This window comes from Epinephelus fuscoguttatus, linkage group LG2 (genome assembly GCF_011397635.1).
Source record: "Epinephelus fuscoguttatus linkage group LG2, E.fuscoguttatus.final_Chr_v1".
Classification (NCBI taxonomy): Eukaryota; Metazoa; Chordata; class Actinopteri; order Perciformes; family Serranidae; genus Epinephelus; species Epinephelus fuscoguttatus.
This window is the reverse complement of record NC_064753.1, coordinates 21,888,862-21,915,450: the sequence shown is the minus strand read 5'-3', so window position 1 is coordinate 21,915,450 and position 26,589 is coordinate 21,888,862. Positions and strand designations below refer to the sequence as shown.

The 26,589-nt window shown below is 41.4% G+C and overlaps 1 protein-coding gene across 1 annotated transcript; it reads left to right on the top strand.

Annotated features, from left to right (window-relative positions):
• The first annotated feature begins 232 nt into the window (after positions 1 to 232).
• fes (FES proto-oncogene, tyrosine kinase) lies at positions 233 to 25,783 on the top strand. Its single transcript, XM_049560818.1, has 18 exons — positions 233 to 567; positions 1,784 to 1,957; positions 3,194 to 3,290; positions 3,451 to 3,634; positions 6,932 to 7,069; positions 7,162 to 7,281; positions 7,459 to 7,581; positions 10,395 to 10,590; positions 12,202 to 12,282; positions 13,189 to 13,398; positions 13,747 to 13,869; positions 15,372 to 15,425; positions 18,451 to 18,569; positions 18,661 to 18,755; positions 18,984 to 19,107; positions 23,888 to 24,045; positions 24,181 to 24,303; positions 25,470 to 25,783. Exons 1-18 carry the CDS (start codon positions 343 to 345, stop codon positions 25,610 to 25,612), a joined length of 2,487 nt encoding a protein of 828 aa, XP_049416775.1. The 5' UTR covers positions 233 to 342; the 3' UTR covers positions 25,613 to 25,783.
• Positions 25,784 to 26,589: the final 806 nt, after the last annotated feature.

Here is a 26,589-nt window from a genome sequence, read left to right as displayed (position 1 = left end):
TGAGTTGTTTCTGCATTTCAACTGGATATTCTATAGCCTGTATTTGCAACAGTGAAAGGTTTTATGACACATACATTGTTCCTAAATTGAAAGAAAAATCATAATTTCAAGCACAACCACATTCAAACAGACATGAGGAAGTGCTGCCTCGCATGAACCATTGTACATTTTTTTTGCTCTCACAGGGAAGTGAAAGCTATCTTTGGCCACAGACAAAATAACTACTCTTGTTTCTGAGCAGCTGCTTCAGATCGCCGCTCTGTCCCACTCATGAGAACATAAAGCTGCTGTAGGACGCTGATAGTGAATCCTCAGCAGGGAGGAGAGTTTAAATATTCAGAGATGGGCTTTGGAGAGGACCTGCGGTGTCCTCAGGCACATACGGCTGTCATGCGGCTGCTGGACTCGGAGCTTCATCTGATGGAGGTCATGAAGAAATGGATGGGTCAGCGGGCTAAGAGTGAGCGGGAGTTTTCAGTGCAGCTGCACCACATGGCTGCCATGGCAGAGAAGCTGGAACGGCCTCAGCCCGGTACAGGACTGGACTACATCAGCCAGCTCAACCAGGTGAGGTGTTGTAGATCACTCTATAGCTGAATAATCAACTGATCATTAATGATCATCAGTCAGTCAAGTGGAAGAAATCCACTTCATACTTAAATACATGTAACTTCAGTTTAACTTAAACAAGCTGGTGAGCATCAGTGCTTTCCACATAAAGAATTTATTTGAGTGACCCACTGAAACAGGTTTGTCTCCATCCAAAAAAACTTTCTGTTTGATTATTTGTGCAACAAAAACCACAGACTGAAAAATCTGGCAGAATAAAGCACTGATATGAGGTCATACTGGGTAAAATGACTTCCCTTATCAGACTTTAGCTGTTTTGCTGTGATGTGTTTCATTTTCCGAGCTTTTAAAACCCTCCATAAAACACCTATATATTCTACACAACATGGGCTATGGAGTCATTGTGTATATCTGGGTACCAGGGTACTGATAACCCTGACCTAAACCTTGTGTTTCCTGGTTGTCATAGTTTAAAATGATCTAAATTAAAATGTTTATATATGTTCTCAAAGTCCGATAATACAGCACTAAAGAGCACGAACAGTAAATCTCCACTAGAGCTGCACTGTTCTCTTATTCTGACACTTTAATAAGGAAATAAATGCTTGAAAGGATTCAGATTTCATCATCACATCTGCCATACATCAAACTCACAACCACTGAGTTTGTCATGCTGCTGTTGAACTTGTAGATGAAATGCCAAAGTTGTTTGACTTTGCTAAGAATCTATCCTCAGTTTGGTTGCATTTGCCCAATGCTATCTTGAAGTATTTCAGACAATCTAAAATAAGCCACGCAAGAAGCACTATAACTTTGCAACTTAAACAGAAAATGGGGCAAAATGCAGAAGTCACCAGATGTCTAGTAAAGATGGCAAAGATCTGATAAAATTAATTAGAAGAATGGTGACGGACAATTTTGTGCAAAGCAGATGTGGACAATATTAATAGGCGCAGGTTGGACCAACAAAATCCTGGTGACGTATTTTATCTCTGCACCTCACAGTTCAGGAGTTAAGAGCAAAAAATGTGAAGTATGTTTATTTTTTTAATGGCCCCAGCTCTGACTTTCATCAGATTTTACTGAAATCTAAAGCAATATGTTGGTAGTTATTGAATCAAAAGACAGATCCAAACAGAGGTTACAACATGGGGATGACTGTTGTCTTGTGTGAATAACTTTTTCCCCCTGACTTTTGTCTCCTGTCCGTTAGTCGTGGGGAGTGCTGGTCTCTCAGACGGACTTCCTCAGTCAGGTGATGAAGAAGCGCTCTGAGGATCTGCTGGATGGTCCCATCAGCAAACTGACACTGCTCATCAGAGACAAACAGCAGCTCCGCAAAACCTATGCGGAGCAGTGGAACCTGCTTAGGCAGGAGCTCAGCAAGGTGTGAGACTACAAACACACAGACACTCAAATACACCACTATTTATAGATTGTCATGCCAAAGCACAGGTATATCACCCTTACACAGTCAGACCTCCGACTGTGATCAAACAGCTCACTGCTGAAAGTGAGCTGTTGATTTAGTAGTTATTGAACTTTGATTATTGTTGCTCTTTTGTCCTTATGGTTGAACATTTTTACCCTCTTTTGTTTTTGTAAACTGGCACACACAGACAACACACATACACACAAAGTATATATTCATGAGGGCAGTTTGTAAGTGAAGCCACAGTGCTTAAAGTTTCATTTCACTTTTGTACGTTTCCTTTTTTTGCATTTTAAGCAATAATATACTTGAAAACTACTAGCGATATCTCAGCTGTTGTAAAGCAGTACTTCATTTATTTTGAAACCACCGTGGGGCTTTTGAAATAGCACGGTAAGTAGCAGTATATCACGTTCAAGAGTCCAATGTTATGTCAGAGCCAGTGTCATAATTTCCACTACCTGCTCCTTTTTCTGGACCCTGTGGTTGTTTACAAGAAGTCACAGTCATGGTGATACAGTATTTACATATGTTGAACGCTTCTTATCAGAAAAAAGGCAGATGTCGTTGCTTTGGAGTCTATGTGTTGATTTTTGCGCGAGTCTATCATCTTGACATGCAGTTGAGTGTTGCAGTGGAGGCATTATAAATAGACAGCAGTCAAATGAAATGAGGTTCAATAGACTGGAAAGAGTGTGTGCAAATGCATTTTGATGCAATTTCAAACCGTTGGCTGCTCCAACTGTTTTTATTACCCAATTACATCAGGGAAATGATGTGTTCATTTTCACTGATCCATACTGGGTTGCAGCTTGGCCGTCTCCAGCAGACAGTTTGTTTATTTTAATTTTCTTACTTTATTATGCAGATGACGGCTTTGGTTTTGTGCAAGTCGTTGTGCAGTAGAATAGATTTTATGACTGAGCAACAATGTCAGAGATGCTATCAGGCGGAGGTCTGAAGTATCAGCACCAGCAGTATAACAAAGGTCGAATCATTTCCTCTTATGTCTTTTCTCATGTTTCGTGTTCCTCTGCAGTTAAACACGAGAAGGCCACTGTCCACTTCCTGTGTGATGTAGTTCTCACACTCAGTTTGGCAGCTTTAAACCACACAAACAGCTCCCCTGAATGACGCCCACCCTTCCACCAAATGTTTTCCATCTGTTTGTGTGTCTGTGTGCTGCTTCAGGTAACCCAGACAGAGCTGGAGAGGCTGAAGAGCAGCTACAGACAGGCGGTGAAAGATGCAGCTCAGGCCAAGAGGAAGTACCAGGAGGCCAGTAAAGGTGGGAATTTTTGGCAACACTTACTTCTCTGAACAGAATCGGTTTTACTCTGAAGGCATGGACTGGCCTTTCTTTGTTTCTGTTTTACTCTGCAAAACTGATATGTATATTTACACCATGACATGTTGTGTCATCCCCCTTCTTTCATGTATGTGTGCAGATAAAGAGCGAGACAAGGCTAAGGAGCGTTATATAAAGGCTTCAGTGAAACTCTACGAGCTGCATAATGAGTACGTGCTGTCTGTGCAAGCTGCTCAAGTTTACCATCAGCACCACTACAGTCAGATCCAGCCTGCCCTGCTCAGTGCACTGCAGACTCTGCAGCAGGAGATGGTGCTCATACTGTAAGATGAAATCTACTACAGTGTGTGTGTGTGTGTGTGTGTGTGTGTGTGCGTGCGTGCGTGCGTGCGTGCGTGCGTGTGTGAAAATGATGTTGCTTTTCAGTGGTCCTGTTTTACTGTTTTTCTGTTTGCATCCACTCAGCTGATTTCTATTCACACACACACACACACACACACACACACACACACACACACACACACACACACAATACATATAAGAGGAATGCTGACCTCAAAAGCACATTTTAATTGGCTGTACCACAGTGTATCCATGTTTCCCCTACACAGTGCTGCAGGATTGAGACTTACTGTAACAAAGAAATGTGTTAGCATTTTTGCACTTGCAGCTTCCTCATCTTACAGTCAATGTTTTTTTTTCAATGGATTCTTGGTTAGATGCCTGAAATAAGTTCTGTGGTTAGACTTAAGATATTTTCACATTTTATTCTATGACATAAAATACATTAAAATACATCAGTAAATACCCTTCTGGGGAATTTTAAAGATTTAACATGTCTTAAAAAAGACAGTTGCTAACAAGTGTCTTACATTAGACAACAGAATGTCAACATGCGGAACACTGCTTTACAGCCTCTCTGTGATGGTGATGATAAAATCAAGTGACCGCAGTGAAGTTTGTTCATAGCCTAACGTTAGCCTTTTACTTCTGGTGACTGCATTTATGCCTCCTTTGTGAAGACTATTTTACTGAACAAAACATGTATGTTTCATGATATTTTGTTTGCCACAGAGCTTACCTTCTGCAGTAATCCAATTTTTTTTTCCAATAGAATCAGCTTCCAGGTCGGCTTGCAAAAAAAAACATCATCCCTGCAGCAGTGTTTTAAAGGTCCAGTGTGTGATATTTAGGGGAATTTAGTGACATCTAGCAGTGAGGATTGCACATTGCAACCAGCTGAAACCTCTCCTGGTTTAAATTCCTTCGCTGTTCATTGTTTTACCAGGAGCTTAATTATCTGCAGAGGTCTCCTCCTCTTGAAAACAAACAAGCCAGGTCATTAAACTAGTTAAAAAAAAAACAAAAAAAAAAAACAAAAAAAAACCACTACATAAAACTGTTTCACGTTACAAATCAATATTTCTCCGACACTGTTTTGCATGTCACAGATGGGCCGCCAGCCCAATGCCCTCTAATGTGTGCACACCTTTATTATCTGATAATTTAAGAGCTAGATGTCCTGGAGGTTCTTATCCAGCACCGAAATATTTACAGAGGTCTCCTCCTCTCCAAGACTTACAGATGCAGTGATATAAACCAGAGGGGCTGCTAACTACGGTGGTTGACACAAAAATACAAATGGCCTAACCTAGAGCCACTGTTTTGTTTGTCCACTCTCAGCTACTGTAGAAACATGGCAGTGCAACATGGCAATCTCCATAAAGGAGGACCTGCTCCCTATGTAGATATAAATAGCTCATTCGAATGAAATCATGATGATTCTTATATTCGGTGATTAAACAATAAAAGAAAACTAACCTGTAATATTTCATTTCTGCCAGTGTATCCCCCTAAGTCCCACCCACTGGACCTTTAAATGAACAGGGAACATTAAGTTGGTTTCAGTTTTTCATCAGTGTCAATATTTGGTCATGCAGTTGAGAGAAGTGACTGTTTTGACATTTCTTCCTAGTTTATGCATTCAGAAAATGTAGCTATAAAAAAAGAAAGCCCCAAACTTTATAATAAAGATGACAAAGGAAAAGCATCATCTGAATGTGTTAGTTTCATGCATTAAATGTTTGACAGTGAGCTGTCAGATCTCAGATGTCACAGCTTGTTTGCTCAAAACAATAAAAAAATCTGAATTGGAACATGTTGAAATATTTACTGCAATGGACTGCCTATCTCAGGAAATGTCTCTCAAACTACATTTTCATAGTTCTGATATGAATCGACCTGCAACTAACTTACCTGCATTGTTAAAGCAAACCCATAGAATGTCCCTGATAAATGTGAGGTAACAACTTGCACTGAGTTTGTCTGAGTAGATTTCATCTCATGTCTTAAGTAAAGAGTAACTAATTTTCACAGCTATGACACACTAACACTTATTAGGTAAAGAATACCTTAATGTTTTCAACACATTGCAACAGTGTTTCTCAAATGGTGAACTGTGATGCCAATCAAGTTGTGCTGTGGGATTTTGTGATAACCACACATTAGCCTATTCGTGCAATATTCAACTGGACTTACACAAAAAGATAGGAGCACCCATTTCCAAGTAAAGAGGCAAACTCTAGATGAAAAATGTAATTTAATTTAATTTAATCTAATGAAAAACCCTCACAGGGAACCTATTTGTCATTATTTGCGTGTGGGAATTCTAAATGTGTGACACATCAAAAGCCCTGATTGGCAGCCAGTGTGAGGGATGATAACAACTACAAGGAGAAAGCTGTGTGTGGGACAATGAAATGCTTTATTGTATGGAGCAGATCACAACAAAGCACCAGCGAAGACGACCTACCCCCAAAAGAAAAGATAAAAAAACAGCTGTCAGTAGACAGTAGCACGGAACCTACCTGTCTTGTCTTGTATTGTCTTATCTTATGTCATGATGAGAGTGATAGCACACGTTATAGAAGCTATTGTGCACAGATATAAATACAGGTGTACCTTGAGATTTTGGGCACAGAAAAGTTTGAAAACCCCAGCTTTACACAACTGATAACTGAAAATGAGTCTTATTAACTCTTGGCCCCAGCCGCCAGTGAATTCAAACCCAGATCCCTTCAGCCGAGCGTCAGTGCTAACCACTATACCACCTTGCCACACAGAGGCTTTACTGATCATGTCATTCTTTCAGTTGACTAATTGACCACACCTAGCTCAAATAAGTAATTTGTGTCCTCTGAGAAACAGCGACCCAAGAGAGATACTGTATGCATTGAATGCAGCTCAACACTCTCTGGTCCCATGAATGAAACTGACTTTGGCGTTGCTGACACATGTGCATATTGCAGTACAAGGATTACACAATATCTTGGAGTGTATTTTATAAGATTTTGTTATGTTGCAGTTATTAACACAGAGAGAGTAGGTATAATTTATGCATTATCTCTTATCTGACTCGCTGACTTATATACTTAATTGAAATGTAAATGATATGCATGTGTTTTATTTACCAGCCCCCACAATCCTTATACAGTGAGGAAATTCTTATGTTGTGCTTTGGAAACATGTTCTGTACTGTATCTGTGGTTAGACTCAGGCTAAAACTCATAAAATTGGTCCTTCAAATTGCTAACTTTGTTTTCATGCGACCTCTAACCCAGAAAGGAGATCCTGCAGGAGTATTTCGACATCTCCACTCTCCTCCATCATGAAGTGGTGCGGATCCACAGAGAGATATCCTCTGCTCTGACGGCCATCGATCCTCACAGAGAATATGAAAGCTTCATCCAACAAAACAGGTAGACGGAGGGAAAACTTCCTCTCAAATCAATCAGTGCAATCATGAAAGCTAACCCTGCAGAGCAATGACACTGTGTGTTTGTACTTGCAGGTCTGTAGGGGAGACTCCTGCGTGTGCAGAGTTTGATTGCAGCCTTCTGGAGGACAACGTACAGCTAGATCCCAGAGGGATTGAACTGAACGACCTCACGCTTGAGACAGTGCAGCACAAGTGAGAACAAACGACACAATCATCAAGATGACTAAAGTCTAATTTCCTTTTTTAGTGTCCCAACTACTTCCTCCTCCTCACCCTCCTGGTCCTTTTTTTTTTACTTCCTATTTCCTCTGAGTGTTTTGCATCAATTACTTCCTCCTTTCATGATATTTCTCCATCTCCTTCTCCCAGACTGACTGCAATAGAGGAGGAGCTGTTAAATCTGGCTCGGACTCTGGGCTCCCAGCAGACCTCTGTGGAACAGCTGGAGTTGGAGCTGGATGCAGAGCGGGAAGGTGTCAAGAAGGGCCAGAGGTGAGCGGACCACAGACACAAGGAGAATCAGTGATGCTGTGATGTTTTATTTAGAGGTCACAGAGGAGGTTTCACAGCAAAAACACACAACCTTTGAGGTAGCAGTCCTTCCCAATGGGAGAGTTCAATGTGCTCTTGGCTGGCCAGCAGCTAATAACCAGTGTGGTCTCATGGGACTCTAAGTGCCTTATGAATTATAATACAGAGCTATGATCAGAGCTATGGCACTCTATCCCCTCATTTATCTTGGTTGATGAGGCTGTCTGAGAGTGTTAGAGGTTCACCGTCTTTTGGGAGTGATCGAGTCGAGCTCCTGGAGGACAACTGGAAACAATGTGTTTGTTTGCAAAATGTTGATACCTTAAAATGAGCAGCTGGGGAGCACATATGGTGGTGGTGTTAGTGAGGCAAGTTGAGGTTATGCTGCCCTTTGGTTTGTATTTTGAGAAAACATTTTGTAAACCAGCAGTGACATGCTGTATGAGGTCAAACCCAGTGTGACCTCTCGTAGCTGAGAACCTGCTAGCTTGAGGAAGTTGAAGACTGAGTGTACTTGCCTCTGTGGTTCTACTCACATCACTCTGAGATCATACAGACATGGGCCTGGGCTCAGATATGCAAAGGGTCCTACACCTCTCTGACATAACTGGTTTTCCATTTCCTTTTTTTGTCAGTTGTTTGGGGGGCGTCGGTGGCTTAGTGGTAGAGCAGGCACCCCATGTACAAGGCTGTTGCCGCAGCGGCCCGGGTTCGAATCCAGCCTGTGGCCCTTTTGCTGCATGTCATCCCCTCTCGCTCTCTCCCCCCTTCACGCTTACCTGTCCTGTCCATTAAAGGCAAAATGGCCCAAAAAAATATCCTTAAAAAAAAAAAAAAAAAGAGTTGTTTGGATCTTCAAGATTATTTTGTGTGTTATGGAGGTACTAAGGTACTACTTGAGGTACTTTGTTGTTTTGTGTCTCTTTGTGGTTCCTTTGCATCACTTTGTGGTTATGTGAGTCTCTTCCTGGCCAGCATGTGTTAATTTGAGTGACATTTTGCAAGTTAAGGCCATGGGGCCCCCTTGATACTTTGGGCCCCTGGGCCTGTGCCCAGTTGGCCCGGTCAGTAATCCATCCATGCATATATGTATATATTCACTTTGCTATCATGTACTGCAGTGGTTCCCAACTGGTTCGGCCACAGGGTCCAGATTACTCCTCAATCATTAGTTCAAGGTCCATGTTTGGCCATGTCATCGAGCTAGTTTGCTGTTTCTGCCAAGTAGCTGTCTGTTAGTCACTCACTCTACAGCAGGAAATGGCACTTCAACATAACAACTCTGTGCTGGAAATTCACTGTACTTAGAAATGGAGTGTGTGTTTTACAAACTTGACATGCTTGCGAGTCACTTGTGGCCCATTCAGAATGGACCCATGACCCACTTTTGGACTATGACCGACCAGTTGGGAGCCGCTGATATACTGTTTATGTACAAGGACAACCAGTGAATCCTTACATCTGAGAGGCGTTGGCAGGTTTGATTGTAAAATGACTGCAATAAGTAATAATTATAATAGCTGCCGATTAGTTTCCTGTCAATCAATTAATCATTTCAGCTCCAATCAAATGACCCAAAATCAGGGGTGTAAGCCCTCCAACAATGTGTTGGTCAGAGAACAGGCCCTTGCCAATGATTCAAATTGTGACCTTGAAAAATACACCTGTGTTCAAAGAAGAACTCACATTAAGTTAAAAATGCTGTCATTTGCTATATGTACGATTGAAAAGGAAGACCCATCACCGTCAGGTATTTCTGATTTACTTATTTATTTGATTATTGTAAAATGGTCAGTAGCAATCTATAAAAAAATACGTGTATTATACATAAACTATAAAAACTACAAATAAGCTATTACAAATATTCAATTGAAAGAAGATGTTTTTAATTCCGTGGTGGGTCATGTGCAGATATGCAATGATGGTTGCTGGTTAGAATGTATGTTGATGTTTTTCTGTGTCAAGTCTCTGTTGGATCAAGTGATGATACAATACATGGAAGCTAGTTAAGGCACAAAATCTGTCAAGACTGACAAGCTGAGCGCATCTTTTAAGCCAAGTGATTGTGTGTGTGTGTGTGTGTGTGTGTGTGTGTGTGTGTGTGTGTGTGTGTGTGTGTGTGCTTCATAACTAGTGACCAGCATGCACTGGGGCCCATCATAACTGCCTTACCCTGCTGCCCCAAATCACAGAGCACCTGGCTCAAAATAGTATTCTTGCAGTACAGGTATACTTGTTGGTTTCTGGGTCTCAGGGCAAATAATGGAGCTGCCGAGTACTATAGTGTGTGCACTGTGCTTAAGGGTAACTTGGAGGTGACGGGGTACAGGCACAATTCACAGAGGGAGGTTGGGGTGTTCAATAGGGGTCCATCAGCAAATTCATGCCCTGGTTAATCAGGTTAATCCAGCCATGCACTGGCCATTTAAGTTCTGTTAAAAAAGCAGCAAGGATCCATGCAATCAAACCCCTGCTCGTTTTTTAGAAGCCTCGTTTCACTTCACTAGCAGAACTCTTGGGTCATTTAAAGTTCACTGGTCTTACATGCTTAAAATCCAGGATGGACTCAGCTGTCACTAGAAAAGCCTCCTTATTGACTGTGTTAGTCAATAGGAGGCATCTGAAAACCTATTTGCTCAGACCTCTTATCGATGTCTGTGTGTTCTTGTACTGCCTGTTTGTCTCACCTGTTGTGCAACCATCGATGTTGCTCTCACTGAAAATGTCCCACACAAATATAATTCACCTGGCCTGCTGCTCCCTGCCTCGTCCAGGGTCTACCAGTTCAGCAAGAGACATGCGATGGAGGAGTGCCGGCAGCAGGTTGCTTTGTCCCAGGGTGTGAGAGCGAAGCTGGAGGTTCAGAGGCTTCTTCTGAAGGAGAAACTGGACCAGCTGGGCTCCAAAGAACCTCCCTCTGCTCTGAAGTTGGACCCTGATGCCGTCTCGGTTTCGTCCAACTCAAACAATGTATGTTTCTCTCTGCTACAGTCTCTCCTACCTTTTTCTTTTTCTTTTTTTTTTTAAGCTCCGAGAGGATGAGGAGGTTGAAGCTTGCTGACTTTGGTGATCCTCTAACTTCCTGTACCACCACTAGCAGGTTGAAGATTTTTTTTTTCTAGTGACATGTCTCAATAGCTATTGGATGAATTACTGAGATATTTAACACAGATATTCACACTCCTCAAAGGATTACTGACTTTTCACAGAGCGCCACCGTCAGGTTGAAAATTTTCCAGTATTTTGGTTTATGACCAAATACCTACAAAACAGATGACAATCCCCATTAACTTCATCTGGAGTTTTTATTTAGTGCTAAATAGCAAAAGTTACTATGCTAACAGGTCAGCATTATAGCTGCTAAACTCCAGCATGTTAGCCTTGTTATTATGAATATGTTACCATGTTAATATCAGCATTAAGCTCAAAGCTGTGCTAAAATAGCCTATGGCCTCACATAGCTGCTAGTGTGGCTGAAGACTTTTATTCTACCCATCCATCCATTTTCATCCGCTTAACCCGGGGTGGGTTGGGGGGTCAGCAGGCCAAGCAAAGCACCCCAGACGTCCCTCCCCCCAGCAATGCTTTCCAGCTCCTCCTGGGGAACCCCAAGGCGTTCCCAGGCCAGTTGAGATATGTAATCCCTCCAGTGTGTTCTGGGTCTGCCTCTGGGCCTCCTACCAGTGGGACATGCCCTTAACACCTCTAACGGGAGGCGCCCAGGGGGCATCCTAATCAGATGCCCGAACCATCTCAAGTGACCGCTTTCGACGCAAAGGAGCAGCAGCTCTACTCCAAACTCCCTCCAATAGTCACCCTATCTCTAAGGCTCTTTATCCTGTTTGATTTTGTCAAGCTGAGTTCAAAGTCACCAAATTTGGGACTGGGAAATGACTCACATCCAACTCAAATGACTTCAGCCCATGCTTTTGTTTTGAACTGCAGCTATTCCTGTAGCAAATATAGACTGTTTAAAATAATAGAAGTAGCTAACAGGACGTCACTCAATGGTTCGTGGACTCCCGATTTGAAGCCTTGCCATCTTGGCCTTTTGGTGTCAGAGATGACCATATTTGTAGGAGAGGGTGGAGCTGTGGATGAGCAAGGGGTTGATCTAGCTCATAGACTGTAGTGATGCCTCACAGACAGCTTGTCACTCAACAGGCCCAGCCCTCAATTATGTGTGCTTTTAAGCCTTAATAAAATATCAGAGGGTGGGATATATAACGTTACCCCCATACAGTTGTCATGAACAGGGAAAATTTGTTATAGAGACCAAAGCTGTTTTTTGTACCAGGCTGTAAACACGTTTATTTCTGCTGTAAAGTTTTAACATGAGGGTCTGTGGAGATTTACTCAGTGTTGGAGCCAGCCTCAAGTGGCCATTCAATGAACTGCATTTTTTGACACTTCTGCATTGGCTTAACTTTCCAGCCTTGGAGGTTGCTGCTTGTAGCAAATCAATGAATAATGACTTAACCCATAGACCTGCATGTTTTCCCTTTTATTGGTAGTAATTATAATTTTTTTTTTAATTTATATGGACCAACATGATTTGCTCTCGACCTTTTCTTTTTTCAGGATCACAGCCCAAATCCTTCCAAACTCCTCATGGACGGGATCAAAAACAATCTGAGTGGCCTGTTTAAACCCAAATGGGAGGTAAGTTAAACACTGAATTACAATCCAGGCACAATAATTACACACAGAATAAAGATAGACAGATTACAAGTGGTTATACTAAATTGTTTGGCGTCAGATTAAACATAGCAGAACAATATCTGTCTCACAGTATGTTGCAGAAGGACATTTTAAAAGGAAGGACACTTGTTCCAGTTGAGAGACACTTCCCCTCCTCGCTCTTCCACCTCCCTGCCCTTAACTTTAACTGCAGCGTCTGTTTTTGTACACTCATAGCTCTTATCACACAACAAACAATTCATCATGTTTTGGAGACAGTGTAGCCACTGCACGGCTGAGCCAACTCAGGCCCATGATCTTTCTTTGGGGTCTCGGGCTCCTGAAGGCACCGCCGAACTTAATTAGGTCAGCTTTGACAGTCAAGTTACTACTTTGGAAATTCTGCCTGACCTCAAACTAAGTTTACCTCTCAGGCAGCCAGTTTACCTTTCACGGTTTTATCACTGCTCGCAGATGATAGCACAGATGGAGCCATGAACCAGCTGTGCTGCACACAAACCCTCAACAGGAAAAGGCTTTGTGCAGCCGGTTTGTAGTTTTTAATTTGTCAGAAAGATAAAAATCACCGTGTGCATGCTGTAAAAGATCAATTTGAGCAAATATTTCAGTGTCTCTAATGTGCTGGACTTCAAGCTCAAATTATTCTTTAAATGTGAACTACTTCTTGCTCTCCAGCTCCCCGCTCTGTGGTTCCCTGGAGGCATGGAAGGTGGTGCGGTTAGACTTTAAAGTATTACAGACTTTTCTTTGAAGTATCTCCATATATTCTCTGCAGAATCACCCTAAAATCCATCCTCCATCACTTCTCATTGTTTCATTATTCATGTCAGCTTTAAAGAGTCTGCTTTTCTCTCTTCCTGCCTTCAGTTGCTTCCGGCTCTCACCCCAGTGCTGGACGTGGATCGTCCTCTGGGACAGCAGGGCTGGTACCACGGAGCAATTCCCAGACCGGAGGTCCAGCAGCTGCTGAAGAATGACGGAGACTTCTTGGTGAGGAAGAGTCAAGAGAAACACGGTTATGTGCTCTCTGTGCAGTGGGAAGGATCCTGCAAGCATTTCCTTATTCAGAGCATGGATGTAAGTAAAGAACAAAACACTTTTTTAGAGAGTTGAGGGGCATTTTATGTTATATGTAGATCCTTTTTGTTTCTGTGTGTGGTTTAAATCATGTGTTTTGAATATGTATGCAAGTTTTAAATGATCAAGATACTGCTAAAAAAAATTAGATGTACAGTACTGCTCCCCTCCCAGCTCTATTTTTTCAATTAAACACAAGAAAAACTTACACAACTACAACTCATTTAAACAATCTAACAATTTAAAAGGCTATTTTCATGTATAGGTTTTTCATTGTGTCTTTTTCCTCTGTCAGTATGTTTGCACAGCAGTTAACTTCTGTAAATGTTTTTCCATCTGTGTCAGTAGAATCTGTACCGTCTGGATGGCGAAAGCTTCAGCAGTATCCCGCAGCTGATCCATCATCTGCTGTCCTCACGACAACACGTCACCAAGAGGTCTGACATAGTGCTGAAGAAACCTGTACTGAAGGTACTGCTGGAACACACAGTCTGCTGCAACCTGAAATGACCACGACCTCTAAACATCACATTACTAGGTGTTGGCACTGAATGGTTGCAGTTTCCTTTAGGCACCAAAACTACTTGGTTAGGTTTAGAAAGAGATAGTGGTTTACCTTAAAGGTCCAGTGTGTAAGATATGGGGCAGGGCTATTCATGTGCTTGTGTAAAGCGCAATTGTAAACCATAATAGCTGTGACTGAGAGACCATGGACTGGGCAAACTGAAATAGCGCTTTCTACATGCTGAACACATGTATTAATAAAGCACTGGCTTTTACTGGCGAAGGTTTTACTGCAGTTACCTGTAGTGACAAGCGTACTTATTGTCAACTAGAGTAATTATACTCGCGTCATCTGCCCCGCGGCCTCTGCTGTTGTCTGACTTCTGTCTGTTGTGTGTGTGTGTGTGTGTGTGTGTGTGTGTGTGTGTGTATGCAGAATGCAGGAGAGAGGCTGCAGCACAATGTTACATGACACCAAAATTTAAAAAGTAATGATGAAAGAGCCAATACTGTATGGCAGAGCTTATTGATACTACAGTCTTGATTAATTTTGCCCTGGGCTGTTTAATACTGGGTCTCGGTACCAATCCCTAGCCGGGCCAGTCAGAGGTTGCTTCTGGGCTGGATGTGGCCCATGGGCCGCCAGTTGAATAGCCCTGATTTAAAGGGATTTAGTGTCATATAGCAGTGAGAACTGCAGATTGCAACCAGCTGAAACATCTTCCAGTTAGAATTCCATCAGTGTTCATTGTTCAGGAGGTTTTTACCACGAGCTGAATTATGAAACAAACAAACAGACCAGATAATTTAAACCAGTAAAAACACTGAACAAAGCAGTTTCACGTTATGAATCAGGGTTTCTCCAATGCTGCAGATGGGCTTCTAAGTACGATGGCCGACACAAAAAATGCAAAAATGTAAATGGGCTTATCTAGAGCAAGTGTTTGATTTGTCCATTCTGGGCTATTGTAACATGGAGATGCAAGTTTCTGTATGTGACAGTCATATTCACTAATATAATGAGTTAGCACCATTAGCTGCTAGCTGCTAGCTCAGCCACCTCCATGTCGACAACAGTGTACAGACTATCCTGCCCCAGACTCTGAGTCATAGATATGCTTTGAATGTTGCATACAGCTCCTTTAAATAAACAGGTGCTAAAACGAAGCATCTCACAGAGAGCTCAAATACAGGTGCTCCAGCACTGACAGTATGAGAAAAATAAAGTATGTAAACACGTTCCAAAAGAGACCCCAAGTATGAACCCAAAAATGGCAACAAATGGCAGATGAGCACAAAAGGTCCCCTTTAACTGAAGTGCTTCCATTGTTGTCTCAGATGAGCACACATGCAAATGTGATGATCTTGCCTTCAAATTTTATTCCTCTTTCTTGTCTCTCCTCTTTTGCTGGTCTCACAGTTAATAGAACCACTATGCGTCTCTTATTGTTCATTTTTAACCCCATTAGGACAAGTGGGTCCTGGAACATGATGATATTATCTTGGGACCCCTCATTGGACGGGTGAGTAAACTGAATATCTGTTGACAGAAATTTAGAAGAGAAGTGAGAGAAGCAAAACCAATTTTTAAAATCATTTCTTTTTTTTATCATGCCCATTACAGTAAAAAGTGAGCCATAGTGTGTCCATGTGTTTGTCTCGTTCTGAGTCTCAGATATCTCAAAATGTTGAGAACATATTTATGTAAAACTCAGAGTGAAGTTTGGTTGAAGTGCAAGAAAGACCTGGTTAGTGAGTCACAATTCTTTTTTTTGGCCTGTCAGATGACATACTGAACAAAAATATAAACGCAACATTTTTGTTTTTGCTCCCATTTTTCATGAGCTGAGCTCAAAGATCTAAAACATTTTCTATACACACAAAAGACCATTTCCCTCAAATATTGTTCACAAATCTGTCTAAATCTGTGTTAGTGAGCACTTCTCCTTTGCCGAGATAATCCATCCCACCTCACAGATGTGGCATATCAAGATGCTGATTAGACAGCATGATTATTGCACAGGTGTGCCTTAGGCTTGCCACAATAAAAGGCCACTCTAAAATGTTCAGTTTTATCACACAGCACAATGCCACAGATGTCGCAACTTTTGAGGGAGCGTGCAATTGGCATGCTGACTGCAGGAATGTCCACCAGAGCTGTTGCCCGTGAATTGAATGTTCATTTCTCTACCATAAACCGTCTCCAAAGGCGTTTCAGACAATTTGGCAGTACATCCAACTGGCCTCAGGCCCAGGACCTCCACATCCAGCATGTTCACCTCCAAGATTGTCTGAGACCAGCCACCCGGACAGCTGCTGCAACAATCGGTTTGCATAACCAAAGAATTTTTGCACAAACTGTCGGAAACCATCTTGAGTGGGCAAATGCTCACATTCGATGGCATCTGGCACGTTGGAGTGGTGTTCTCTTCACGGATGAATCCCGGTTTTCACTGTTCAGGGCAGATGGCAGACAGCTTGTGTGGCATCGTGGGTGAGCGGTTTGCTGATGTCAACGTTGTGGATCGCGTGGCCCATGGTGGCGGTGGGGTTATGGTATGGGCAGGCGTATGCTATGGACAACAAACACAGGTGCATTTTATTGATGGCATTTTGAATGCACAGAGATACCATGACGAGATCCTGAGGCCCATTGTTGTGCCATTCATCCACGACCATCACCTCATGTTGCAGCATGATAATGCACGGCCCCATATTGCAAGGATCTGTACACAGTTCCTGGAAGCTGAAAACATCCCAGTTCTTGCATGGCCAGCATACTCACCGGACATGTCACCCATTAAGCATGTTTGGGATGCTCTGGATCAGCGTATACGACAGCGTGTTCCAGTTCCTGCCAATATCCAGCAACTTCGCACAGCCATTGAAGAGGAGTGGACCAACATTCCACAGGCCACAATCAACAACCTGATCAACTCTATGCGAAGGAGATGTGTTGCACTGCATGAGGCAAATGGTAGTCACACCAGATACTGACTGGTTTTCTGACCCCCCCCCCCAGACCCTCCCAATAAAGCAAAACTGCACATTTCAGAGTGGCCTTTTATTGTGGCCAGCCTAAGGCACACCTGTGCAATAATCATGCTGTCTAATCAGCATCTTGATATGCCACACCTGTGAGGTGGGATGGATTATCTTGGCAAAGGAGAAGTGCTCACTAACACAGATTTAGACAGATTTGTGAACAATATTTGAGGGAAATGGTCTTTTGGCAAAAACAAAAGTGTTGCGTTTATATTTTTGTTCAGTGTAGCTAGCCAGTCCACAAGAGTGCTCTGGAGACCTTGTTGCCACTTTGAAGGATAGATTCACATTTGTCTGACTTGGATGAACACAAGTACATGTAAGAATTTTATTGTTCATTGTGATGTTTCTCCTCTCTGGCTGCAAAGAGATTCTGTCTCTAAGAGATTTCTTAAAGCTAATATGAGGCTTCATCAGTGTAAATTTGTCCAAAGTTCCAGTACTTCTAGAACAAACTTCCCACTTTGCATTACTTTTCCTCTGCTGTGGCCCAGCAAGCAAACACTGTCCTTGGAAATACAAGCGACAGTAGTTGTGGAAGATATCCACTTGGTCTGTGAAACCCAGACTGCTGAAGTCTCACATTAGCTGCAGAAACTATGAAAGTAATTTTTCCACCAGAGCAGGACTGTAGATGTAGTCCCCCATCACACACATTGAAATCACTTTAAGAAAGTTTGTCTTCATAACCAGTATTCACAGGAGGAACAGTTACGGCAATGAATAGCCCTGTCTTTTAACCTGTCCCTCAGATTTAACTTACCTGCCAATTTAACATAGTTTCCATAGTTTGAAACAAACAATATTATATCAATGTCATCATATGAAACTAGGTATTGTCTTAGATTTGGGATATAATATACAATAATATATAATATAATTGTCTTTCCCTGATTTTAAAGGTTGCATTACAGTAAAATGATGAACTTTCTGAACTTACTCGACTGTCCCAGCTGTTCTGTTTTTTTTTTTTTACTTTACCCACCCCGTCATTATATCCACATTACTAATGATTGTTGATATGATAATATCAGATCATTGTGTAAATATTTTGTGTAAGCACCCATGGTCAATACTACAATATTGTCGAAAGATTGATATTGAGGTATTTGGTCAAATATATTATGATATTTGATTTTCTCCATATTGACCAACCCTTGTTTAAAATTGTGCACGTGGTTACAGTTCATCAAGGAAAATCACTCATATCGCACCTTATTGTCAGCTAACTGTTATCTAGTTTATATTTAGTTTATATCTGCTATACATTGCTTTTTCAACTTTGTTTTTTCAGTCATTGTATACTGCATGCTCTGTATCTGCACTCCTCTAACTTTGTACTGCAACTGCTGCACAAGTTTCCCTCATAAATAAAGTTATATCTTATTTATCTTATCTTATCTTATCTCATCTTAGTAGATACATCAAGTCCCCTGTTGAGTTAGAAAATACACTTAAAAAAACCTGACAGTAACACATTATGTTGGTGTTCGCACTACACAGGGCAACTTTGGAGAAGTGTACAGCGGCCGTTTACGCTCTGATAGCACTCCTGTAGCAGTGAAGTCCTGTAAAGAGAACCTGGCCCCAGAGCACAAGAGTAAGTTCCTGATGGAAGCCAGGTCAGTATGTACACAAACACACACACAGACACAGACACATGCATATATACACGTACACACACACACACACTTCCTCTCCTGTACTGTCCAGGATCCTGAAGCAGTACGACCATCCTAACATTGTGAAGCTGATAGGAGTGTGCACTCAGAAGCAGCCGATCTACATCATCATGGAGCTTGTTCAAGGTAAACATGATCCTAGACTTTACTTTACCTTACTTTACTTTACCTTACCTTACCTTTACAACCCTCGGTGTGTTTACCCAAGAGGTTCAAGATTTATGCTACCATTATTGCTTTCCTTTGGTCCTACATCATCATTCTCTCCCTCTCTCTCTTACTCTATATATATATACATATATATATGTGTGTGTGTGTGTGTGTGTGTGTGTGTGTGTGTGTGTGTTTCATAAGGTGGTGATTTTCTCACCTTCTTACGGCATGAGAGTCACAATCTGAGTCCAAAGATGTTGGTCAAAATGACAGAAAATGTAGCAGCGGGTATGGAGTTCCTGGAGAGCAAGAAATGTATCCACAGGTTGGTGAAACAGTTAATTTATATTTGCACAGTGTGATAAGATTTAATACATTTTATACAAAGGTAATATTTGTATAGGTCTTATCCTTACATCAGGAGCAGGTAAGATTGTGACTTTGTCTAATTTGTCAGAGGCTCTTGTGTCAAGGAGTCAAACATTTATAGTGAATGGTAATGCAGTTAGATTCAGTGCCTGTCGATGAGAGAGCTCTCAAAGAGTCAGAGCAGCAACAAGGGTCCCTACTTCACAAAATGAATCCATGTGAATGCTCCACGTAGTCTTCAATTTTGTTGATTTTATAAACTGTTGTCTGATGGTAAGCCCTCTTAACACTGCTGCCCTCTGAAGGACGTACAGCCGCGGAGACCAAAAAATGGAGGAAGCTATTGTAGCTTATTGCCCCATTTAGTTTTATTTAACCTCCGCTGTCAGAATAAAAGAGCAGTGGTCTGCAGATAGTTATGAGACAGGAAGTGATGGTGCAGATACATATTTTGAGTAAAATGTGTAAATTTATTGTCCCGTTCATGTAGGGTTATCAAATTTTCAAACCCCCAAACCAAGACTCTTAAGTGGACCTTGCATTCACATGCATTCATTTATGTGGATGGGTGTTTCATCAGGATGGAGGACTGCTATTTTGACACTTAGCACACTGAGCGCATATTTCAACACCATAGCCCAGTGTTTTCTCAAATGTTGTGCTGTGATGCCAATCCAGGTGTGATGTGGAATTTTGTAATAACCACACATTATTACTGCAATATTCAACTGGACCTATACAAAAAGTTATGACTGAATTTATAATTGACTGTATCAGTACGTTGTGTGCACCCATATCCTGATAAAGAGGCAAACTCTTTTTGTTGGCATTTGTGTGTGGGAATTCTAAGTGTGTGACACATCAAAAGCCCTGATTGGCAGCCAATGTGAGGGATGATAACAATTAACAGGAGAAAGCTTTGAGTGGGACAATTGATTGCTTTATTGTACGGAGCAGATTACAACAAAGCACCAGTGAGGACGACCTACTGCCTAGAGAAGACAGTATCACGAAATCTAGTGTTATTTTTTTCTTGTTTTTATTGTCTTATGTCATGATAAGAGTGATAAGACATTATAGAAGCTGTTGTGCAAAGATATAAATACACGTGTGCCTTGAGATTTTGGCTTGCCCTCTGATTGCCTTGGGCACAAAAAGTTGGATAACTACTGCCATAGCCAGTGCCTCAGCAGTAGAAACATTAGGTTTGGTCTCCCATTTTTGTACCAGGCTGTAAACATGTTTATGGGAGTCCATGAGGATTGCCTCACTGCTGGAGCCAGCCTCAAGTGGCCATTAGAGGAACTACAGTTTTTGGCACTTAGCCTTGGCTTCACTTTTCAGCCCTGGAGGGTGCCACTTGATTCAGACGAGTAGTGCATTACTGTTTTTGAGTCAGGTAATGACTAGTAAGACAAAGTATGACAAACATCTAAACTGAATGTTGAAAAGAAGAACTGGGACAATTTTGTGTTTCACAGATATTTGTTGGGACTCAGGGACAGGTTTATATGGAGGGCTTTCAGCCTAAAAGGGATTTCTTGATTAAGGTTAGGAAAACAATCATGCTTTAGGTTCAGATGAAAAGATTTCTGCCAGAAAGGGGTTTCTGCAGAACTTTAGCAAGGTTATTCACTTGGAGAGATTTACTTTCCCTCTTCAGTGATTTTGTATTGAATGAAATGATGTTTAATGGTGAACAAAACGACAGTGGTATAAAAACAGAACAGCAGCCTTGAACACACGGAGAGAGATTTTGACTGACTATAGCAACTTCAGTGCTCTGCCTGAGCTGATGCTCCATATTGAAAACGTATTTTCAGATACAGATACACAACCTAAGACATAATAACAAAGATATAAATAATAAAACAAACATAACACAAGAAAGCATCGTTAGAGCAGAGGACAGTGTAGGCTGCTTTATGTCTAGGTTTCTCAAGACTGAGTGATTTATCTAAAGTCACCATGAATTTAACACACAGAAAACATGTGATGCTCAGCAGAGCATGTGTGTGAGACAAATGAGGGGTCCAGTGAAATTAATTAGTTGAATATTAAAACATGTTCATTTTGCATAAAGTGAGAGTTTCCATGAGACCAATTGTGGAACAAGCCACAGGCAGATGGATCTGAAAACCTTTATGGTGCACAGGCGTAATAAAGTACATAATTTACCTTCCTAACATTTACATCACTTAACTGTAAACCAAACTGCACTTTCCTCGCAGCAGCACTTCCCCATATGTTGATGCAGCTCTCAACAGTCGATTAAAAGTGAAGGATAAAGTTTTCTTAAATAACTGATAGCTGTTGTGTCCTTGAACAGGAAGCTTAAATGCACTGCTGGCTGACCTACAATTTTTTTTACTTGAATTAGAAAGACAGCAGAACCATTAATTTAACAGCGCATTACAGTGCATTCATTTGGCAGACGCATTCATCCACAGCAACTTACAATAAGTGCATTCAAAATCAAAGAACCTAAATGTCCTTAAAGAAGCTGGAGATTTTCCAAATAAACATCTAAAAGTGTGCTAAAGTGCTGTTTGGTAAATCGTTGTTGTTTTTCATAAGAAATTAGACATAAGTAAATGCCAACATGTTGTGGAAGATGACTGATGTCCTGCTGTCCAGTTGGAGTTTAGTCCACAGGAAAGGGCCTTGACTGTACTGGTAATATCAGGATTTGCGTAACTGATGAACTGCAACTACAGCTAAACAGTGTGTAAGGTTAAGGAATCATGCAGTGAATTATCTGCAGAGCTTTCTTCGTCTCCAAAACATATAGACTAGATGAGTAAAACTGGTAAAAACACTGAAAAAAGCAGTTTCACATTAGAAGTCAGTGTTTTTCAGACACTGTTTAGTATGTCACAGACAGGCCGTAGCCCAGCACCTGCTAATGCTCACTTATTTTCTCTGATAACTTAATGTGTGCTCTCCGCATTTCTGATCCCGATGGTCTCTTCCTCTCCAAAACAAACAGACCAGGTGATTTAAACCGGTAAAATAAATAAATAAAAAAATCTTTGTTTTCCCAACTCTTTCCTTGCAAGGGGCTGCTAACTATGATGGCCAATGGGCTACTGTAGAAACATGGTGGTGCAACGTGGCAGACAAGGTAGACAAGGACCAGCTCCTTGTGTAGATATAAATGGCTCATTCTAGGTTAATGAAAACATAACAATTATTATTTTCAGGTGATTATACACTAAAGAAAACATACTTATTATACCCATCCTAAATCCTACATATCTGACCTTTAAACATGTACCTTCTTTTCTCTGATAGCTTGGAATAGGAATAGCTACCAGGAAGTGAATTATCTGCAAAAGTCTCCCCCTCTTTAAAACAAATGGACCAGGTGATTTAAACCAGTAAAAACACTGGATGAAGCCATTTAACATTAGAAAAAAATCAATGTGCAGAAGGGCTGCTAACTACAGAGGCTGATACAAAATCTGAATAGAGCCAGTGTTTGGTTTATCCATTCTGAGCCTCTGTAGAAACATGGTGTTACAGCATGGCAATCTCTGTAGACCAGACCCGCTCCCTGTGTAGACATAAACGGCTCATTCTCGGGTAACAGAAGCATAACAATTCTTATTTTCAGGTGATTATACACTAAAGAAAACAACAATTTATACTATATTCCATTTCTGCCAATATATACCCCTAAATCCTACATATTTGACATATCTGTATCAAGATTATCTGTTCATTAATTGCTGATTTCTCTTTAAAATAAACCTTTATTTGTTATTGCAGCTCAAATGCATAAAACTGTGCTTTACATAAAGTTGTAGTAAAAACACATTTTAATACTTAAGCAAATGAAGTTTGCAAACAAACACTTTAAAATACAAAAAAACAGAGTAGAGAGGTAAAAACTGTTTTTCTGGATATTTTAATGGACACAGGTCCACAAAAGGCTGCCTGTCTGGTATCGAAGGAGAGACAGTCAACCTAATATGGAGGTAAACTAAACTATTTAGAGCCTCGTACAGGCTTGTACACTGGTAATACGATTTTAGAATCAGCTGTAAAAGAGACAGGGAGGAAATGCAAGGATGCTGAAACGGCTGATATTTTCTTTTTGAACATTTTGTACTAAGCCAAGAGGAGAACTGACTCGAACCCTCTAAAGACTGTGGATCTCAAAGTGAGCAGGAACTGATTATAAAGATTAAACATTGGGTTTTATACATAATCTACAAATATAAATAAATCTTGCTTTCCAGGCATTTATTAAAAGAAGAGTGAGGAAAAGCTGAGATCAAAAGTGTGTTGTGAACATGTTTGAAATGATGCAACCTAATATAGAACTGTAGGGTTTAAGGGGATCAGTTGTTGAGTGGGAGTGATTGTGGTGCTTTGGGTAAGGGATCAGTGGAGGCTGACGGTGCTCCGGAGAAGACATGAGGTTGTGACACCCAGCTCATTACAGGAGCACTGTGTGATTTGCCCAGTGGGGACAGATCAGAGCAGGCAGCTGGTAGCTGCTCAGCCTGTAACGCTGCATGTCAAACTGTCTCACATGTAACACCAGAGACATGACAAGAATGCCTGTTCTCTTACTCCTTTTAGTCCCCGCTTCTCTTGCTGCATCTCTTTTTTTTTTTTTTAAATATAGCACATGATGCTTTTGTGTCTCTTTTGTATCCATTGCTCATCAGCCCGTGCATTAATCCCTCTTACATCTTCCTCTCCCTGTCTTTTTGTCTTTTTCTAAGGGACCTGGCAGCGAGGAACTGTCTTGTTGCAGAGCACAATGTGGTGAAGATCAGTGACTTTGGGATGTCCCGTCAGCAAGATGACGGTGTCTACTCTGCAGAGGGTGGCCTCAGACAGATTCCTGTCAAATGGACGGCTCCTGAGGCCCTGAACTATGGTACACCGCAACTGTTTCTGCCCTGCAGTCACAACCACAGACACTCCTCTTGTTTCTCTCTGCCAGTAGTCAATTAAAAACTGACAGACCTGTGCCTGTGCCTTTGCTAATGCTGCCCCCTGCTGGTATGTTTAGGCCGTTATACCATGGAGAGTGATGTCTGGAGCTTTGGTGTCTTGCTGTGGGAGACCTTCTCCATGGGGATGACGCCCTACACGAGCATGACCAACCAACAAACACGCGACGAGGTGGAGAAAGGTAAAGACTCATCTGGCAAGATAAGCCAACAGTCAGTGGGCCTCATTCACACACAGTCTGGGGTTCATCCATAGTTTTTCACCTGAATTTGTTCATACTCTGCAAATTTAGATCAGCCTCAGACTATGTGTAGTGTTAGGGGGTTAGGGTTTAACCTAATAATGAGGGCCAGGCATATTAAATTCACTTTTTTAAAAAGGCTTCAACAGACAACAACAATATTTAAAAGATTATGATCTCTAACTCCAAGCAGGTGTTAAGATGACATATTTAGCCTGGCTGGAAGTCATTGCAGCCCGTGCCTCCAGGGCAGAGTTCCCCTTCAGAGACGAGCAGAACATGTATCAAGAGAGAGATGAATGGCTTATTGTCTGCGTACCACTGCCAAGACATTCACTAATACAGCTCTGAAAAACAATTAAGAGACCATTCCAGTTTTTTCCTTAATTAGCATCTCATTACATAAGGTAGCCATTCCATTACATTTCAGCACAAGCACGCCTCATTCCACTTGATGAGGTAGCTACTGATTAGGTGATCACCTGAATCAAACCTTATTTAACGAGGTAAAATATAAAAACCACAGCTGTGGTCATCACTATCCTCTTGGAATAGGATCAGCTGGATAGTAAAAACAGTGCTCATGGTAACTCAAATAATAACTACTGACCATGACAAAAGAGTTGAAAAGAAAAGTTTTGAAAAGAGTGGTTCATTTCTGGCTTTGCTGGCAGAGGGATACAGTGAGCATCAGGTTGCTTGCATCCTTAGAATTTCAAAGATTGCGGTTCATAAGAACAAGGTCAAGCAGCAGACATTGGGGGCAACAAAGCTACAGACTGGCAGAGGGCGAAAACGACTCTCCACTGACTGAGATGACCGCCAACTCATTCGAATGTCACTCAACAACCATAGGATGACATCAAGTGACCTACCAAAAGAATGGCAGACATCAGCTGGGGTGAAGTGCACGATGAGGACAGTTCAAAACAGGCTCCTAGAGGCAGGACTAAAGTCTGGCAAAGTGAGAGAAAAGCTGTCTTTATGTTAGCCTTGTGATAGTCTGGTGACCTGTCCAGGGTGTACCCTACCTCTCATCCAATGTCAGCTGGGTTAGACTCCAGCTGATCTCAGTACCTGTTTTGATGGTCTGTGATGTGTTTCAGGATACCGTATGCCTGCTCCACACGGCTGCCCCGTGGAAATCTCCAGGATTATGAACAGCTGCTGGCAGTACGAGCCCAGAAATAGACCGTCCTTTAAGAAACTGCGGGCTGACCTTAGTGCCATATACAACAAAATTACATAATACAAGCCTGTTGACTGGGGTTTTTATTATTTGTCTGTTTGTTTTGTAATTTCTGTCCTTCAGAAAATATGTTAGTCATTATGAACACTGGAACATATCTCTAAAGTGAGAACAAACTATCATTTGACCCTTTTATGTTGTGGAAATAAACCTGGAGTTTTGTAAATATCACTGGGCCAGCTGATGGCAGCATTCCTGTTTCTTTCTATCTTGCCTTGTGTGTTTGTCATTCCTCCTCCTTCTGAGAACAGATGGTTGTCTTAGATACCTCCGTCTTCTTTCTGACAGCACAGATGTGTAATACTATACCCACAACAAAGAGTTCTATACATGAATATCATAACTGGTTCCACTCAGAGAAACAACAGAGAATGTTCCCACACCCTTCCAAGGCTGCCAACTACAACACTTGGACAATAAGGTGTCAATTACTGGCATGGTTATAGTTTTATTTATTTTATTTTTTTACATAGCACATGTCATTACACAAAACTTTAAGTGCTCTACATTGAGTCCTGGAGTACTCAAATTTTTGTGTACATGACAGTACGCTGGCAGCTCCGTTTTGAATGCTGCCCAACTGATTTTTGAATTTTGGATTGGATCCTGCTAATGGAGCGTAACAATAGTCTAAGCTGTTGAAGATGAACACACTAACCTGTGTCTCTAGTCTGAGATATGATTGCTCTAGGTTTTTACATATTTTTAAGTGACAGAGAGCTGTTCTTCTTATATTGGTAACGTGATTTTCAAAATTGAAACCGTGTCCAACGTAATACCAAGGTTTCAGACTTGCTCACTGTATGTCAGAGACATTGATTTCCACTGTGAATACATTTTCTGCCTCTGACTTTTTTCAACCAACTATGGGTATCTCACTCTTCTCTGTACTGAATTGTAAAAAGTTGGACATCCAGCAATTAATATCAGCGATACAGTTTATTACTTTAGGAGGATGATCTCAGCACAGCCTTATC